At 34.3% G+C, this 21,440-nt stretch overlaps 1 protein-coding gene and 1 non-coding gene across 2 annotated transcripts; both read right to left on the bottom strand.

The window, feature by feature from the left end:
- Positions 1-579: 579 nt before the first annotated feature.
- Trnac-gca (transfer RNA cysteine (anticodon GCA)) lies at positions 580-651 on the bottom strand. Its single transcript has one exon. It is a non-coding gene; the product is annotated as a tRNA-Cys (tRNA).
- A 5,255-nt stretch (positions 652-5,906) lies between these two features.
- On the bottom strand, positions 5,907-20,193 carry LOC140158465 (T-box protein 1-like). The gene is made up of 6 exons (XM_072181559.1): positions 19,269-20,193; positions 11,983-12,137; positions 9,262-9,377; positions 8,843-8,974; positions 7,168-7,229; positions 5,907-6,783 (listed from the first exon to the last, which is right to left on the bottom strand). The coding sequence occupies exons 1-6, from the start codon at positions 19,931-19,933 to the stop codon at positions 5,907-5,909; spliced, it is 2,007 nt and encodes a 668-aa protein (XP_072037660.1). The 5' UTR covers positions 19,934-20,193.
- Positions 20,194-21,440: the final 1,247 nt, after the last annotated feature.

Below are 21,440 nucleotides of genomic sequence, written 5' to 3' on the forward strand. Positions count from 1 at the left end.
ATATATCGGTTGAATCTTCAATAAGCGGGTTTATGGCTGGAAAGGTCACGGTGAATTCGCCGTGGACGTAAGTGCACTATGCACATGTCTTTTGTTCATAGTTTAATCTTTCTTTACTGAGGTCCTCATACAATTATAAAACAAAATAATGCAGTATATAGTACACGAAAGCGATTAAATATTTTAAAAAATGCAATGAAAATCAGGAATTCATACTTACATACTTCATTCTTAAACACGTAGGCCTAATCGCTTAGAACCAAATGGAGGCGCATATCAACAGCGGGACTGATCGATTTCAAGCCCAGCTGGGTAATCATGAAAAATGTAAGATTTAATTTAATTTGATTAAAATTTGGTATAGGCCTACTTACGCTATTTTTATTTGAATTGAAGTGTTTAAGTATGAGAATAAATGTATTGTTTTTAGCCGCTGTCGTGCATATCTATTGTCTCATAACACGGGCGACATCATTGTTTTCAAAAAACAACTGGGCTTCGCAGAATGTCCTGCATGGGAGAAGGGTGTTTCCTGCAAATTGAACATTAAAAAACCTACACAAGTGAAAAAATTAACTGAGGGGGCACCCGGATTTGAACCAGGGACCTCTCGATCTGCAGTCGAATGCTCTACCACTGAGCTATACCCCAATACAATATATTCAACGTGCACTTCTACTAGTATATGATAGTTCTTGCTTTTAAAACAGAAAGCAAATCCCTTTAAAGGGATGACTCCTGTTCACACGTGAGCACATGTTTCTTTGTTAATTTAATCCTTTTTTATTGTGGTCCTTATTCAGAAAGAGCGTGCTTGGAGGGGGCACATCATCAATTTTTTTGTAAGGAACACTTGAGGTTTTGACTTTTAAAACCTACATTTTGGTCAAAAATCGTGCTTGGAAAGGTCGTTTTCAAAATTTACCACATTTGTCTTGCTATAAACATTGAATTGCGTTATCTGTTGACCTAATTATGAATAAAAGTGTTTTTAGGGGGATGTGTTAGCTTTCGTTCGATATAAAAAAATTCTGATTGGATGAAGGGAACGCTTGAGGTTTTTAGACAAACCAATCACAGAGGCCTATTTTCCAGCTAGAATCTCACACAGCTCTATGATGCTACGCACTCAACCGTAGTGTAATGAAAGATATAATTATGTAATGGAGACAAAATAAATAAATTAATAAATTTCAGATTTTCTATAGCACCTTTTCCCAGATCTCGGGGGATGACTCCTGTTCACACGCGAGTACATGTCTCTTTGTTAGTTTAATCTTTTTTTATTCCTTATACAGAAAGAGCGTTGAGGGTGCATGCACGTCATCAATTTTTTGGTGGGTATGTTCTCCCAGAATTCGGAGATGGTGGATATTTGGATCTGACAGTGTACATAGTGGGGCTACCGTCATTCAGAAGACCCGTTTCTCAGAAGGCTCACTATTCCGAAAACCCGTCACCCAGATGGTCCGCTATTCAGAATTCTGATTTTCGGGCTTGTTTTCTTTCATTTAAAATGACCCGCTGTAACCAGAAGACCCGTTAATCAGAAGGCTGGTAAGTTGAACGGGCCCTTTGCAGAATCGAATCACACCCTCTATTCAGACAACCCGCCACTCAGAAAACCCAGTTCTCATGGTTAGGGCTAGGGTTGGTTAGGGCTCTCAAAAGAAAAAGTGGGGAAAAGGAGTGAAAGAGTGAGGACAACCCCTTTTTGAGTGGAATTTTTTAACTCTAAAAGGATTGAAAATATATAGAAATCTGTATACTCTCAAAAGAGTGAATATTGCCTTAAGAAAATGTACTTTCTTTCATTTTCCGATTGTTTTCCACTCAAAAACGGGTTGTCCTTCGTTCAACTTCTTGAAAATAATCACTTTTAAAACTGGACCTTCGTCTATTCAATTGCTTGTAACTTTACTTCTTGAGGTCGCATTGGATTCAATGTGGTGTCATAATGTGCAGGATTAGATAGTGCATCTATTAAAAAACAAATTTACCCCAATATTGTTCAGTTTTGAAATTGTGATTATTTTTCCAAGTGTAAGGATACTTTATTGGCGCAGTATAGATTAAGGGCCTTTCTTGACTTTATGGTTGAAAATCGCCTAAAAACAGAAATGTGAAGAATGTGCAATTTAGGGGTCTTTTTAGAGCTGTCATTATCAAAATCAGAGGGATTTCAGCGCTGTTTTGACCAAATTCAGGGGTCTTCCGGAGCTGCGCAGTTTTTTTGAGGGCGTTCTCCTCCGCAAATGTTTTAATATGGCTTTAATACATCAATATAGCACTTACCAAAAACGCTATTAGAAAAAGACGAGAACGTGGGGCCTCTACATTTACGTCAATAATCTGATAATTATTCTTGAAGAGGCTCATTTTAGGTTTGTAGAAACTCATAATACACTGTCATCTTGTCAAAACCAGGTCAGTAAATAACATTTGGTTTTGAGAAGATGAAAGTATATTATGAATCTCAGAAGTTGGGTAAATGGAAAACAGTGTGCAAAAGAATTAAGGTACCAGTTATGTTCACCCCTGTATATCCTAAACAAAGACAACTATGTCAAAATTTAAGCAACAGCCAATAGCTGTAGGCCTACCCCTTAGCTCAGATTGTAGACCTCATTTGTTGAAATTGGTTGAGAATTAACCCAAGGAAGAAAACGAAATACACTTTTTCGTTTTAATTCTTTTGCGCCCTGAAACTGACTAAAATGCACCTCGGATGTAGCACTCCCAATTCAGCGGACAACAATATAAAAGAACAAAGGAACACTACTTGTTTGAACAAAATGTGACATTTTCACAATTTTTAATTTTATCTCTCGTTTGAGTTGTAATGTCTTCACAAAACAAAAAGCAAATAATCTTATTATATAAATCACAAATAGTAAATAAGAACAAAAAGCAAACACAAATGAAATCAAATAATTTAAGTATCGAAATCATGTATAAAACATCACATAACCTTAAATCTATAATGTTTACACACGTTTGTGCTTTCCGTGACCAGCACCATTAACATCAAGATCCAATTCTTCCAATGTATCCGGCATTATGGTATCACAGCATATAATTAATTAATCATTCCTTCCCATCATACCAGTGAGTCAGTCTTAAGACCAGCATATAACAAATGTGTAATTTCCTAAATTGAGTGCAACTCTTTTGACTTTGAGGTAATTACCCAGCAAACACAAAACGTTTTCGACATCATTCGCAAAAGGTTATAAAAGGATGTCAGAAAACGTTTAAATGTCGGGTTATATAAAGGGTACATGAATGGTATAAAACGTGTTCATAACATTAAATAACATTTGTTGGTAATTTACTGCACAGCAAACACAAATGTTTTACAGAAAACATTTAAATGTCGGGTTATATAAAGGGTATAAAAACGTTTTAATAACATTCCAAAAACATTTTTGAAAACTTGGTACAAATCATTCTAAACAGAATGTTATTTTGGAGTTGAAAAAATATTTTGCAAAACATGTTTGCCCAAAATATTTACAATAACGTTTTTAAAATGTTTTCACGACCTTTATATAACCCGACATTTAAATGTTATTAAAACGTTTTGTAAAAAAACATTTTAAGAACATTTCTGTGTTTGCTAGGTTCAAATATTTTACCATAATGTTATTTAAGTGTTGACAAAATATTTGGCCAAAAATGTTTGCAAAAATAGTTTACAATGACATTTCGAAAACATTTTAAAAATATTGTTGTAGTGTGTTTTCATACAAAACGTTTCAAACGATTTCATGACCTTTATATAACCCGACATTTTAATGTTATTAAAACGTTTTTACCTAAACCAAAACCCAAAATATAACTTATTAATTTAAAACGTTTTAAAAACGTTTTTGTGTTTGCTGGGTAACAGTATATAAGACCCTAAAAAAATGACAAGTCGACCTTCGAATTCGCCTTGCATATTTGCATTAATGTGTTTTACCCAAATCTATGGTTTTACATTGTATTATAGATTTTGCTTCGTTTTTGCTTTGAATTTTTGAGGAATGTGTATTGGGCAAATATTCGCATATCATTTCAGTCCCTGCACGTCTTACTCTTGTTTAATATATACATAAATAATCGACGAGTGCTCATAATATGTAGTTTTATGCACGATCGTGACGATCCTGCTCTAAACAATAAGGCCCTGTTTATACGAGCTATTTTGAATTTTTGACAACCGGTTACATAGTCTATTCTTTTTTCAGTATTTCCGACATAGTAAATACTATCTTTAGCCTTATGTTGTTTTCATTATAGGCATTCACATTGTGGAATCTTTATGCTCTTGTTAAGAGTACGACAAGGTATGGTATAAAGGTATGGTCTCCATCCTGGGAGGTTTTGAAACTAATTTTAACACTGAAAATGCATCACATTGAAAAACATTTTGTACATCAATATCAAACTTACTTATCACTTTATATATGCCCACCTTCCTCAGTTCGCAGGCGAATTGCATTTCTTTTGCGTCTTTTAAATGTTTGTACATACATAACATTATGTATACTTATTTACACGTTTATTTCGTTTTTCTAATACTACAGTTTATATTAACCTGAGACTTAATACAAGGTGAATAAAACATTTCTTTGTGCACCTTTTTGAAATGTTTCTATTTCAAGGCAATTTCAAGGCAAGATAACTTACAGTACTGACACAAATAACATATCCTTATATAATCGGTAGAAACAAAATGTCATGATAGTGAACACATCATGGTCTTGAGTAAATTTTTACATCATTTGTCAATGAGGTTAATAATGTGTACATACTGGTGTAGGTAGGTTAGGTTATCGGAAGTTTTGAAATAAAAAAGCAACAGCACCAAGTTGCTACATTATGACGCATCAGGCGAGCTGGACTACATTGTACAATCAAGGAAAATGTTGGGCACACTAAATGTAAATCGCCACCAGTCGATCCCCCAATTCAATGTTGACGAAAGCACTTTGGCATTTGGCTCTCCAACATTGATTGAAGGGGACAGAGGGCAGGATTTTACTTCTCAACTCGATTTTGTATCACTACAAGATTCTTATTGTGGCCGCCTGCACAGGTACACCGTCGCCAAAGTATCTGACTGGTGCACACAAAGTACTTAGTAGTACCAATGCTGCAACTGCACAGGACCCATTAATGGCAGTATCTGCACTGGTACTCCCCTGGTATACTGCACAGTATGTCGACGGTGTACCTGTGCAGGCGGCCCAATAGGAATCTTGTAGAGTACTTACTTGTGAGTTATACTATATCACTGAACGTGCAGAGAGTTCCAACATTTTCAAAGCGTATATCAACTAGTTTTTTCTTTGATTGTAGCTTGTTTCAAGAATCAGCAAAGAGTACACAATATGCTGCATTTAAAAATGACATTCCTCTACCATTGATCTATAATTGTACAGGATATTTATTTGTTTATAAACATAGAAGGCTATTAACATGTTTGACTAATGTTTTTCTTTCATAATTAAAAGAACATTAATTTTGTTTTCTCCAATTCACTTTTTTTGTACATCATTTCTTTACATGGAATGTTTAAAAGTATTTTATAACATTATTACAACTGGTCAACAGAATAATGTACAGCTACAACTTACAAGAATTATACTTACAAGTACCAAAAATAACTTTCTTCAAATGCTTGATCATGCAATACCACACGATATGTTTGAAAGTTGGTAAAACATCGCTATAAATTATGTACAACTGTACATACACGTAAATGTTACAGATCAGTCTTGAAAAAGATTAGAAATGTGAATACTTTTTATTACAGTGTATTTTGTAATGTGAACACCTTTGGACACCTATATCGTCTTCTTGATGCTTGCAGTGAATAATACACCAATTTGGCACAGCCAAAGAAGCCATATCATTAACTATATTTCTTGTCTTAACTTTGAGTTTTCAAGATATTCATGTCCATTTGCACTTACGCCATTGTACGCCTGAGTTGACTGACCTTGCATATGTTGGTAGCTTCCCGGCATCGATGCATGTGCCTGGGCTGGCTGGATAAAGTCACCATAGTATGGAAAATCTGGCATCGCCACTTGATGATGTTGATTCTGTGGCATATAACCTGGATAGTGGTAGGTGGGCGACACATTCATAGCACTATCTCCAGATGTCTGAAGGCTTTCGCTCATTCCTGAAGAATTGATCAGCGGTGAAGAACCTCCTGAACTGATTGGGGAGACTCGTTGTCGTTTACAAGCATTTTCTGATGTACCGTCGTCACTTGAACAATTGGATGTAGGGGTATCTAACCAAATACTACCGACTTGCTGATCTCCATTCTTGCTTATCATGCTATGATCTGAATGCGGAGGCAAGTGCATCGGGGGCGTACCTTGCGGAGAATAGGAAATACCGTTGTTCATCATCATTCCGTTGGTACCGTCGTCATTATTGCCATTCTGGTAATAGTACGAGCTCGGTGATTGGTTGCCATTGAGTGGTGACGAACTTTGTGCAGGATGGATGGCAATGGGTCTAATGAAATTGTCTCCATTTGGTGGTGTGAGTCTCTCAATATTGTGCCCGTTTGGTAGATGGTTTTGATGATGTGCTGGAACAATGTCTCTACCACCGTTCAGAAGCGGTGGATGTCCTCCTAGTGTAGGATTAAAAGGAGGTAGTTGGCTTGGATGTCTCATATCAGCGCCTCTTACTGGAATTGGTCCGCAACCATTCATCATGACACTTGGTGGGTGTCTGGTCTGATTCACCAACATTCGGTCTCGGGCTGAAAGACTGAAAAAGACAACAAAACGCTGATCAATAGAAGCCTGACTTTTATTTTGGGAGACTCAAATATGTTCAAACTGAGAAGCATACTCGAATTCTTACCTTGTATATTGAAAACTGAAAATACTTAATTCTGCCATAATCTACAATAACATTTTGGGTTTTACTACATTAACATCGTTGATTGTTTGCTTACTTGATGTATTTGATCACTTGCTTGCTTACATTGATTAACTATAATAATTGATTGGTTGACTGACTGATAGGTTGGTTGATTGATTGATTGATTGATTAAGAGATACATATTTACAGACCAGGAATTCACCCCGGGAATTCACCTGGTTATATAACATTACAATGAAAGTATGCGGAAGCAGTTTCTTTACTTACTTGTCGTAGTTATCACGGAAGCCTTTGGCAAATGGGTTATGATCTATCTTGAGTTGTGTTATCTGCAATGATTGAAAAAAAACGGAAATTGGTGAAACTGTGAAAATGTGGCGCCTGGCGCCCATATAGACATGTATCATTATCATGGCAAGTTTATTCATATTATTTGTGACTTTGCCCAGGTAGGGACAATCTTTGGTAGCCCGTAACTTCATAAGTTACATGTTTGCGCTTCCTTGCATTTCACAAAATAAATTACGAGAATCACAGATATGTTGCAATACTAATTCATTGAAAAGTCATGTAGATGGGTCTTAACCCAGCAAAACACTATATTTGTAAAATGTTCGGTTTTATGAAGGGTATACATACATGTACAATGTACATGGTATACATCGATTTAATAATATTCCGAAAACATGTTTGAGAACTTGTTGCAAAACATTCTAACATAATGTTATTAAGTAAGTGCTGACAGAATTTTTGCAAAGATGTTTGCCAAAAAATACGTGTAATTTTACACGAAATTAGGGTTAGGGTTAAGGTTAAGATTAGGGTTAGTATTAGGATTAGGCTTAGGATTGGGGTTAGCATTAGGGTTATGATTAGGATTAGGCTTAGGGTTAGAATTAGCTTACACGAAATAAGTACATGAAGGATCGACCAAAAAATAGTTTCCAACAACATTCTGACTTAATTTTTTATGTTGTAGTGTATTTCATATAAAACGTTATAAAAATGTTTTCATATCCTTTATAAACCCCAGCATTTTAATATCATTAAAACGTTTGGACCAAAACAAATAATCGTGAGAGGCTATAACCATGATAACATGTTTATTACTTTTTAAAAACAGTTTTGTGTTTGCTGGAAAGTTAATGTGGTCACACACACGTGTGGTCACAGAACCACACGACTATAGACCACTTAACATGTGACGTCATTGCCCGGCAGTATGCGCACGCATTATGGTACTTTCCATTGTTCTTTGCCCTGCAGTGTGCGTGCGCATCGTAGTATGCTCAGGCATGTGTATTTTAAATCTCCCACCACATTTCATATGGTAGGCCTACAAGAAAGCCATTGAACAGTGAAGCGGTTCGTTCGGGCATATCGACAGACCAATCCCTCACCTTTGTTGATAAACAATTATGTAAAGTGGTCTATAAAGTAGGCTACATGATTTACCCCCTGTGTAGCAGAATGCCCCTTATTTCTCAATCTCAGAGTATGTTTATTTGTTTATTCGTTTCTTTTGTTTGTTTATAGAACTGAAATAATAGTAGGTTATACAAAGCTATGGAGATTATCATTCATTATCAACCGATTTTGTATAATATTATGCCATCATTAGGCCGCCGTTAATTAAACCAGAACGTATTAATTAACTAGAGCGGATCTTGGCTTTCGCGGTTCTCAGCTTTCGCGGTTCTCGGCTTTTGCTGTTCTTAGTTGATATTGGTGTTAGATGGAGAGTGGTATTGTTTGAAAAACCTGTGGTCAAACTTATGCCAATTGTTTGTTACGAATTGGTATCAAGCTATATAATTAAAGCTAATTTGAAACAAATTGTTTTAATTTCAAACTTCCAATATATATAGCTTCCAATAAATGGCCATCATTCTTTTGTTTAAGCCTGTGTTTACTTCAATCATTTTCAATTTATTCAACTTACATCCGTATTCTGGTAAGCTGTGACAGCGACAAACTGTGTTTCCTGGAAGCTGTGTGTCTGTAGCGTTCTTCTCTCAGTTAGCTCTAAAACATGAATACGTGGTTGGTACTGATGCATGGAATGTAAGATGACCTGTAAAAATGAACAAACATAAATAACAATTAAAAATCTCTGTAAAAAATACATCATTTGTATGCTAAACATCATAACGAAAAAACCGCTTTGTTTATTTCTTGAAAGGTAAATAATAAGTAATAGTGAAATAAATAATGAGTGAATGAGCAAGTAAGTAAGTAAGTAGGCCTATAGGTAAATCAATTAACATGGTATAAAACAAAACATATTTCATTGGGTAAAAATTGTCCGCCTTTTAACAGTGTAAGTAGGTAAATTTTATTAAAGATTATAATTCTACTTACATGGCCATTGTCTTTGCCCTTGTTGTTTGTTAATTTCAGTTTGCTGAATACTATGTCTTGCTTCATCCAATGGTCACCAGTGTTGGGCGAGTCAGGATGTAAGTAGATGTTTGTTGCTGTAAAACAAGTCAATCAATCAAGTAATTAATCAATCATTCACTTAATCAATTAAATGGGTAAGTCACTCTGTCATCCTTACTTATCGAATTATTAAGCAATTCACACCTTAAATGATATGGACATGAACCATGAATAGATATTCTATAGCACAATATAACTTATGTGCGGACTGCAGTTCGAAACTTTCGGTGAGAGTTAGACACCAAAAAGGGGGTCTTTCAGTGAGATGGCCCAAAAAAGGGGTATTTCCGTGAGACGGGAGAAAATCTTAAAAAAAAAAGGGGGGTCATTCAGTGAGACTGGGAAAAAATGATGAGTCAAAATATCAAATTTGATACAAAATTTTCGTAAATTTTGAAGAAAAATAATGAAAAAAAAAACAGGGTCATTCAGTGAGAGATTATCAGAAAATTTCCCAACATTTTTGAAAAACTGGAGGTCTTTTGGTGACAGGAAAACAAAGGGGGTCAGTAAAACGGGGATCATTGAGTGAGTTTACGAAACTGAATGACCGATGCATTAGTTTTCTGAGGTTTGTGTGCAAGCATGCCAACTAAACCGAAAATGTTGATACATGTATCAAACGGTGCATGGTTATATTTTTGTTCGCTTTAGTTACTCTATTTGTTGTTTTTATTTGTTTATTTCTGTTTGATGATCTGTTTTTATTAGGTCATATTAAGCCCAATATTTTTTCTTCAAAAATAAAATGGATACCTGCATTTGTTTTTATTTAACATTGCAGTTAAAATTGTATTTCAAAAACAAACTTTACTAATAGTTTTACTTTATTTGAATGATTGGTCAGTTATTTATTAAAAAGTAAATATAAATAAGTAACTTAACTGAACAATTAAAAAGTAAAAAGGTAAAATGAATAAACACATAGAGTAAAAATAAATTTAATACAAACAAAAAATAAATGAATAAAAAAAGTGGGTCCTAAAATAAATATTAGAAATAAAATTACCAATCATTCAAGTATATTAAGCAAAGAAAAATATTTAAAAACAAACAAATACAGGGCTGCGCAAGCAAAAGATAAAACAAGTAAAAAACATGTAATCAAATGGAAAACCTAAATTAAAAAGCTAAATAACAACCAAGTCAATAGGACCAGATTATTGTAAAATAAATTATATAGCATGAATTTTTTATTCTGTTATTCGGAACAACAGCTTCTCGTAATTGTTGGTATTTTAATTAAACACGAGGATCTGCATCGTTCTCGATCACGTTCAATAAAAATGATAAACAAAAGGAAACAGTCAATAAACAGGAAGTACATGCAAGGTGATTCAACCCTTATCCAGGTATGACCAGTGGTCAGGCCAGTGTTGCTATGACCCAATTAACCGCAACGTTGTTGACCATTATTTTGCAAAGACAAGCAACTGTTCAAATGTTTTTGAAAGTTATTGAAACGTTGTTTTTAGTCCACCCTAATATTAAACCCGAAATTTAAATGCAGAACCTGCAAAACTTTTAATAAACAACAAATAATATATACTAAGGCTATAGTCATAAAAATTACAAAGAATTTTAGAGGGAGAGCCCAATTTCGACGTATAGTCTGGAAGACTGTTAAATGATGGGAATTGGGCGCCTTCTTCCGTTCTTTGGTGTTGAAAACCTGCGCCACGATGAGAACTTTTGGGGCAAGCGGGCAACACTGGTCGGTCCAACTAGTTATACATCAATATCCGATCTCAAAGCCAATTTCACGGTAACTTCTTTGCAGATCAAAAATGGGCCGAACATAGGAAGTGAGTGAATTTCAATGATGATCAACAGTCATGATCGGTGGCACTGATCGCCAAAATGTGACTTTCTTTTAACCCACTTGTTAGACCTTTGGATTTTTGGTAGACTGTGTTAATTGATCGGTCTTTCAGTGAAATACATCTATGCTGTTTGGGATTTTGTTGTTTCCTCAAATGTACTGCTTGTTTTGAACTAACATCTACTTGCACACACATTGACAATACCACAAATTTACACATTTTATTTCATTCAATGAAGTAATTTTCGGGTGTTTCTATAGTAATTCAATTAAGTGTGTACAGGGAACACACGCATACGACGTTTAAAATCGTCACAATCCTATACAACAAGTTGTATGGAGATTCAGATTTATCAAAACCAAACCAATAAAAGCTGAATGACATGGCAAATACATACAGCTTTGATTCATCTAACAATGTGTGGTCAACTTTCGTCAAAGCTAAGTGAGATATTTTACCAGCGTGCCTTTGGTAATATATATATAGTTAAAAACATCACAAATAGGCTTACATTTATAAAACATACAAGATACATAAGCGTATATCAGGCATGAGACTAAAAAAAACCTGAACATGCGCGTGAAATTGGGCAAAAAGTACCAAAAACACGCTGAAAAAAAGTTACGGAAATTTCGACTGTTTAATGTCAAATCAGTTCAAAATAGGTTAGATATGAAAGTTACATTATTACGTTATCCGAAAATTATAGGTTGAGTTTCATAGGATTTCATTAAAAAAATCAAATGTGGCAATACTGCTCCGAGAACGAAATTTGTACGGCCTACGGGAAACCTTACATTTTGAAATTGACACCTACCTCTGGGTACGTTATCAGCATGGCCACAAGGAACCCATTTTCCGGCTTGGAACTTCCACTGGTTGGGATCAGCCAATGTCATATCAACAAATACATTATAATGCAGATTTGGATCCAGACCACTTAGGCGAAACATAAGTTGAGGAAACATCCGTCTGGAAAAAAATGATATAGAGATATAAAATAATTCCTTTATTTGATTTGTAATTATAACATTCGGTTGAGGCTATAGGGATGCCAAATTTTAGGCATCTTTTGACTCTCACGAGTGAAACAAAATAATGGTACATTACATTACTACCATATACACATGCCGTATCACAGGCATGAGAATGATCATCCATGAAAAAACCTGAGAAAGCGCGTTAAATGAGACTAAAAAGGCCAAAAAGGGGCTGAAATTAAAAGAAAGTACGGACATTTTGACCAGAAAATAACACCCCAGGAAATCCTGCAAAAGCAGGAAAATTCTCATGCCTGGTATTAAAAGTTCGTGAATACAGTTTCTATACAAGACCAATTCAACATGCACCTATTTTGTAGTCACACAGAATATAACTATGCAGAAGTTTTATCATTTCAAGAGAACCAATTGCATTGGAAAGCACCAGATATTATTTGATATTCAATAAACAAAGAAGTTTGAGCAAATAAAACACCGATGCACACATATACAAACAAATAGGCATACTATTGCAACACCGATCTATTGCATATATTTGCATAGTTACAGTTGTTTCATATTAATTTAGCTTTCATCAAAAACACTATAGACCTATATAATATGCTTGTAGACGAGGTTATACGGTACATGCTTAGGCTACCTTAGGACTAGAGTGGCCTGGGGCATCTAACCTGCATCTTATAATTATAACTTTTGATTGCAATGGCCAATTTGCACGAAATACGTTTTCCTGTAAGTGCGTGCCTTATTAATTAATATTATTAAGTTAGTCATGCAAATTAATGTAATTAATATTATACTAATGTAAAAAAGATGTTCCAATCGTTAGCCGTTTTTCTTAAACTAAGTGCTTGAACTTTCAAACAGCTTGTGCAAGCATTTAAAATCTATGGTGCAAGCAAGGATATGAGCACTAAAGCATAATGTCAAATGTTTCTGATCAGAAGGTTGATTCTTCGGGGTTCAATCCCCAGATCACGTCATGCTACCGCCTATCTTTTGGGGAAAAATGTATATCTTAAAAGGTCAAAATGTTCAATTAATTGTCAGCTTTTCATCCCAGCTACATACACTTTAAGTAGCCTAGAGGACTGTTGATAAAAGTGGGTATAAATGGTGAATCCAACGGACGAGGACACAAAACACATCTAGGATCAATAAATGATACAAGGGGGTACCTTGCATGAATATACGAACAAGAGCATGGTACGCCAACTTAAGGTGGTACTACACCCTTTGATAAATTTGTGACTATTTTTGCATTTTTCTCAAAAATGATAACTCACTGGTAACAATAGTTATGTATATTATAGGGGCAAGGAATCCAGTTACTACACTGGAATTTCAGTGACTCAAGACAAGCGGTACATTGTGTACGTTATTTACGATAAGAAAAGAGGTACCGCTAGAATGTACCTCATTTCTTAACATATTATAATGAACCACTTGTCTTGAATCACTGAAATTTCAGTGAAGTAATTGGATGCCCTGCCCTATATAATATACATAACTTTTGTTACCAGTGTGTAGTTATTTTTTAGAAAAATGCAAAATGGTCACAAAATTTATCAGGGGTGTAAAATACCACTCTAACGTCAAAACAAGTTAAATACAGATCTGTATTTAACTTGTTTCCCATCTATGGCCAATTCCAGAGCCCACAGAATTGTCAGGAAAACAGTAGGCCTACCGGTACCTGTACACTTTGTACTGTTGTTTTTTTACTTGTTTCCCCACGTTGGTGTACCTTGCTCTTTTTCTTTTCGACTGTTAAATATCAAAAATCAAAATTATTTGATATCAGAACCCAGAAGGAAATGCAATTCGATGTGTACTCTCAGCTCCCACAAAAATACTGTGTAAACGTTAATATCCGATTCCCTAACCATGGCAACAAACAGGAAAAGACTAGGATCATAGTTCAATTATTATATCATTTGATAGACTCAAATTTAAATCCCAATAATTAGTAGACGCATGACGTAACTTAGACCTATTATGTAAACAGTAAACATAATTATTGTAAACAATTCAGGCTAATCCAAACATTAATCCAAACTAACGCAAGAAGAGGTTCTGAGAAACGGAAGACATAGCTTATGTGCCCGACATTATAATCCTATTTGCAACAGCATCAATACACTGACCGGTCAATTTCAAGTTCATTGATTGTGATTTTTTTAGGGACTTCCTAAAACATGCCAGCCCCTGGGCCCGGGTGGGGGGGCACTTAACACAAATGACCATACGGGCATTCTCCCCCGCGGCTCCAAAAAACCAAATTTACCAAATAGAGCTCCGAAAGACTCTTGATTTTGATAATTTCAGCTCTAAAAGACCCCAAACTTGCTCATTCCTCATATATTTCTGGTTTTATCAGGGACTCTTCAATCAATTTTGACTGTTCGCAGCTCAGTCCCCCTTTTACCTGTTCGCAGCCCGGTGTTCAGCTCCAAAAGACCCCCTTGCGCCGTCAGCTCCCAAAGACCCACCACTTCAAAATTCCGGGGGAACATAGGCCTACCCACCAAATTTTATGATGTGCCCCCCCCCCCCTGGAATGCCAGATTTTTCAACAGCACTACATGTACTACTAGTTTTAGTTTCTTCATCTTTCGATCAAAAACTGTTTAATATGTACAACATCCAAAATTTAGGTTTAATAAAAATTCCCTTTAAAAGGAAAGCCAGCTTCAATGTAGAAGAGGTCTTGTAATTAGTTTGGGTGGAAGCATTTTTAGGATCACGCTTTTTTAGGATCCATCATGTTTCATGACAGTCCACCAAACCATCAATGATGAGAACATGCACACAGAAACAGCAAACTTTTTGTCTTTTCTGCCTTTTAATCTTAACTCATATAATTTAGTTTTTTTTTGGTTAATTTTACATTAATTTGCAATGTATAGTTTACTATAGCACATTATAAAATGTATAAAGACTAATTACTCACTCCAATCTTATCTTTTTAACTTTTTAAATGTGTTGATTGTTAGTCCGATACTCCAGCGAAGCTATGAAAATGGCATCTTGCCTACTCCATTCTATAGTCTGCATTGTGTGTTTTCTCTTCAATCATTTTTTTGAATACCATAATAATTATTTAATAATCAACATGATAAAATAAAAAAAAGTTGGATTCACTTTAGTTATGTGTCATTTTATTTATTGATAAAATAATACAATAGGCCTAATTCATTTGTTTACCTACCTATTTATAATACATGTCAAATGGGGGTATATTGTTCAATAGGCCTACATGTAGGCTATAAATTATGCCCATATCATAGATAGGCCCTGAAATAGCATCGCATTTTTCCCATTGAAAAGACAAAACTGATGTTTAAGATATCAATTATTTCATTCAAGACATTTTAAAATCATTTTTATCCATAAAACGATACAGGATAGGATTTTTTTACTTTGACTTTTATATCCATCAAGGTTTTAATTATGTTATCAATACACTCACATATCATGCTGTGTTGGTCTACAGGAGGTCTGCAAATGTAAATCTAAGAACGCCTGATAACAAGGATACTATAATTTTCTTTCGTTGATATGCTGTGGTAACTATTATAGGCCTGACATATAACTTTTAATGTCATATTTCCTTCAAACCATAACTTTTGAAATTCTCACTCGTTTTCATTCGTTGAAACGGCAAAACATACTTTCTTTTTCTTACAAATCAAATAGTAGGCCTTACATTATATTTTCACCATAAAAAGGTCCGCAAAGTAATTCAAACCAATGCTAGTAGGACCCCTACCCTGTAATCTCTTTAGCAAACAAAGACGATCTCCGAATTAAATAGCCAGCTCTTAGCTGGCGAAAAGACAAAACAACTGACTTTTCGGGGGCATAAAAAAACATCCCTTTTACTACAGGTATGTCTCAGGGTAAAAATAAGTAGCACTACAGTAGGCCTACCAACTAGCACTGCAATCCCGAAATGTCTGTTGTATTGTCTTTTTAAACCTAAATTTTGGATGTTGCTGTACATAGTAAACAGTTTTTGACATTTATTTCCTTGGTTGTTTACCATGTTTACACTGATTGAATCTTTTTTATGATCCATTCAAAGTTCTCCTGCTGGTCAGTTGGTACTGTTTTAGATCAAATATAACTTGTATGAGTAAAAAATAAGGAAAACTTGAAAGAAATTAACTCTCCATTTTAGAAGTTTCTGTGATAAATCATGTTATACATTTTGAACAATTCACCAGCTCGGGTAGTCATGATAAATCCGGACTACCTTGTCTCCGAAACTAACGAAATAAAAAAATTAAAAAAAATGTTCTGACATTTTGACTACTGAGTATCTTGACAACAAATCTCTGTGAACGTATGATACCAAAAATATCACCGATATTGAAATGAAGAGGCATGGTTGTAATTAAATGACGTAGGCCTAGACCCAGTAATCATGGTAATACTAATAATAATTGAGTGGGTTGGTGTACTATTAGCATTACAATGTAGTTATTACAAAATCGTTTGAGACAGTTAATTGTCTAAATTTAGTACTAAATATGACGACTGTGATATATTATTCTAAATTTACATTTTTCCATGATCAATGATAATCAGCATAATAGCAAGTCATGGTGTATTTTGAATTTTAGGATTTAAATTGCATCGCTTAAGGGCTCGGATAGCGACGTTTTCACGGACCTGAGAGCACATCAGACATATCGAATTGCATTTTGAATACGAGGAATGCCCTTCTCTGATGTCATATAATTTTGATTCTTTGAAATTCGCGATATAATGGACATTTTATGGCAAATGATTAAAAATAAATAATTTTTGAAATTAACAGTCCTCGAAGTAAATTGTATATATCTAATTATGTACTTGTATGTAGCCGGGGGTATGTAGCTGGGATGAAAAGCAGTCCATCTTATGAAAATGTTGACCTTTCGTATTGAAGATATAGATTTTTTTCCCAAAACACCAAAAAAATGTAGGTTTTTTTTAAAATAAAAATGTATACATGTATCTTCAATATGAAAGGTCAACATTTTCAGTTGATGGTCGGCTTTTCGTCCCGGCTACATACACTTTAAGGGCTCTGGTATGAACGTTTCGACAGAATTTTTGTGGGACATGAGAGCACATCAAACATATCGAATTGAATTCTGAATACGAGTAATGTCCTTCTGATACCAAATAATTTAGATTTTTGAATAATAATACAAATTTTATGACAAATTATTAAAATGGAAAATTTTGACCCTTCGTATTCTCAATTCAGAATGCAATTTGATATGTCTGATGTGCTCTCATGTCCCACAACAAATTGTGGGTAAACGTTCATACACCACCCCTTAAGTACATATCATTAGATTTGTAAAGTTTACTTCGAGGACTGAAATATCAAAAATATCAAATTTTAATAATTTGCCATAAAATTTGTATTATATTGCGAATTTTAAAAAATCAAAATGATTTGATATTAGAACGACATTCCTCGTATTCAAATGCAATTCGATATGTCTGATGTGCTCTCATGTCCCACAAAATATACTGCGCAATGTTGCTTTCCCATTTCTTAAATATACCCTTAATGTAGCCTGAAAGTCAAACCCTCTCGAGTGAAATTTTACTCCTATACATGTAGGAGTAAAATTTCATACCGCCTATTAGGCGGTATGAACAAATATGCAGTGTTTGGTGAGAAACAACTCAAAGGCCAAACGTTTCTTCAACAAAAAATAAATAAATAAATAAATGTTTTTTGGGTTACTTTTTTTATACACCAAATATGTGTTCAGATTTAGAGTCCTGGAATAGCAGTGGGGGACTTCATTCTGCTTGACATTTTATTGCGTCATAATTTTGATAGACATGTTTAACAAACAAGTTAACTTTAAAGAAACCCCCATAAACTATTAGCACATCATTTAAGTTAAGTGTATTTTTAGTACTTCCAAGCAAAAGATGACATGATCTGAAAAAAGGGTATCCGAAATAAATCAATACGTAAAGGCAGCGCCATGATTCATCTCCACTTAGTCCAATTAGGCGGCACTTGACGTCTCTTCGTCACGACCGCCTACTTGAGTTACACAGGGTACCGCATCGATTTTTAATTGAACTTGACCCCTATGTACAGCGCCCTACATCGTGGGAATAGCTGGACTTTACTGACCACTCCAATGGTCAGAGGTGAATGACCTCGGAGTGTAACAATTAGGTCTGAGGAAAATACAAATTTCCGACTAAGATTTTTGGTGGCCCTCCCTGTCCTTCCGTTACGAAACTCGTGTGCTAATTGGTGTGGAAAGATGTGTAATGAAATATACGTCACTGAAATAAAGACTGATTGACTTGAGGTTACTTTGGAATTAAATAATGACAGCTTGTCTTTATTTAAACGTGTCATTAAAGTTGACGTGCAAGTGCAACACATTTCAATTTATGTTTACAAAATGCGTGTTACTAGTCGAAAATAATTATGAATTCCAGGTAAATTATGATATTTGAATCCATATTTTTAAGTGCATCAATAATCATTTTTGAAAACTTGCTGCAAAAACATTCTGAACAGTATGTTATCTAAGTGTTGAAAAAATATTTTGTAAAAATGTTTGTCCACAATATCTTACAATAACCTTTTAAAAACGTTTTCATTATCGTAACCCGACATATAAATGTTATAAGAACGTTTTGAATAAACGTTTTCAACATAAACATTTTTGTGTTTGCTGGGTACAAACTGAATATTCAAAATTAATACCGAGGCTACTTACTATTTTGAAATGAAAATTTATCCCAATGCCTATACATTGCTGTACATAGAACATTAAACACATGTGACTCACTATAAAGTTGTACTGGAGTTGAACGCTAAAAACAGGTTCTTTTAAAACTCAGTATCACCGTTAGGTTAATGGATGGGGTATGTTAAAGAGCAGTGTTGCATGGTTTTAGTATTCTAAAAGATTTATTTTATGACGAATTGATTTTTTATAATGACAAATTGATTTCTTATAGCAGGTCTACCATGATGATGAGACGCATCTTGAACAAATACACGGGTAACACTATCAACAATGTTAACAAGGTACAAATGTAAAAGAAAAATTTAACATACCTTCCTTGTTTTGTAATGATCATTTCTGTCTGATGCTGATGAAACTTGGTCCACAATTCTCTGTTACATAGATACACAGCTGCTTTGCCGTGTGGAGGAGAGATCATGTTTGGTGCTGCTGGCATTCCACCATCTAGATGTTCATACTGATCTTGCTGTATAGAATCTTCATGGTGTGGCATATCTGCATGCTGGTCTCCTGCAGGTAGGTTTTGATGGTGGCGAGATGGGTTTCCAACAGAGTTCAGATCCATGTTGTAGGGAGATTGGTGATGATTATGAGCTGCTGGAGGGTCCCGAAGAGGGGTTGAAAAATGTGTCGGTATGGGGATCCCAGGGTGCTGCTGGGATTGAGGAAGCACTGGAAAACGTGGGTGAGGGTAACTTGCAGGGGGTTCAAAGTCTGCATTCTGTATGTTCTGCATTTGGTTCTGATGAGCTTCAAAGTATCCATTATCTTGCTGTGGTTTGTATGGAGATTGATGGAGTCCGTTTTCTTCAGATTCTCTGGTTTCACCGTTGCTACGATCGCTTGTTTTGGGACCAAGTACTATATCACCTGCTGTTGAATTGTTACCGTTAACCGATAATAACTTATGGATTGAGAAATTATCGCCAGTAGCATCCTGTTGAGGTGCGAGATCGGTTGGCTCTTGCGAAGGCATCGCGATGGACTTGTTCGCGACACTATCAACTCAAGGTGTTGTTTCCTTTTCTGACAAAAATGTTATCAAGAAAAGGCGCAAGGTGTTGTTGTTGTTGTGTAGTTCAGTTACTACAGAAACTGAGAAAAACAGGTGTAAACTGCTCAAAAGTGTCAAAAGAACTCAGTAGTTGACTGAAGCACAGATAGCAGTGTCACTGTGAAATCTGTAGTGGAACAAGTGACATCAGGTGTAACGCGCTAATAAGCAATGACAGTGATGACAAATTAACAAGAAATTACGTGATGAATGAGCGATAAGTGATCGACCCGGCCCATCGATGTCAACAAATCGATTCCTATTGGTCAGTTTCGAGTAGACTGTCTTGATTGACGTGTATGTAGTCAATGGTTGGTCACCCTTCTGTCATTTTTCCTGCAGAGTAAAAATGATATTACTTTTGTCTTGTTGATTGGAGTGGAGTTTGATAGGGATAAACACAAGGTTTAGTAGAATAGGGGTAGGCCTAAATTGATGAGGGAATATAACAAAATAGAAGGACTATCTATTAAAAAAAATATTATAGGCCTAGTAGGCTTCAATATTAGCCTGTTTTCAAGCTTAATGCTCAGTATTTCTGGTTGATACAAATAGAGCATAAAGAGATTGAACCTGAAAATAATTATGTATTCAGAAAACGGCAGATTGTCAATAAATTCTGTGCACTTTAAGGGTGTAGAAGAATAAAGAAATAGTTTTAGAAATAAGCCAAATTGATAAATAAATAAATAAATAAATAAATAAATAAATAAATAAATACATGATTAAATAACTGACTGAAAATAAATAAATAAATGAAATAATTCAATTGTGAATAAATAAATAAATAGATAATAAACAAGTAGATAAATAAAAAATAAATGAATAAATGAATGAATGAATAAAATAATAAATAAATAAATAAATAAAATAATAAATAAATAAGTAAATCAATAAATCAATAAATAAATATATGAATAAATAAATAAATAAATAAATAAATAAATAAATAAATAAATAAATAAATGAAAATAAATAAATTAACAAATGAACAAACTAATTAAATAATAGATAAATATAAAAGTAAACGAATAAAGGAAAAAAACTTAAATAAAGGAAAATAAATATATTAATTTATGAATGAACAAACTATAAATTAAATAAATAAATAAATAAATAAATAAGTAAATAAACACATGCATGTATTGATTAATTAAACACATTCTTTTTGTATAACTATTTGATTTAAATAACTTATTACATATATGTTAAACCTTTTATTAAAATAGATAAATTAAAATAAATTAATCTCAATAAATAAATAAGTATTTATGTATAAATTATTTTCATTAAATTGAAGTATTTAAAAATAAAACAAAATACATTGAGTAAATCACTAAATATTCGAGTAGGCCTATTTATGTGAAAAAACTAGGCCCTATTATTTTATACAAGAAAAAGATGTCTTCTCTTTATTCACAAAACTGAG

This window comes from Amphiura filiformis, chromosome 8 (assembly GCF_039555335.1).
Source record: "Amphiura filiformis chromosome 8, Afil_fr2py, whole genome shotgun sequence".
Lineage (NCBI taxonomy): Eukaryota > Metazoa > Echinodermata > Ophiuroidea > Amphilepidida > Amphiuridae > Amphiura > Amphiura filiformis.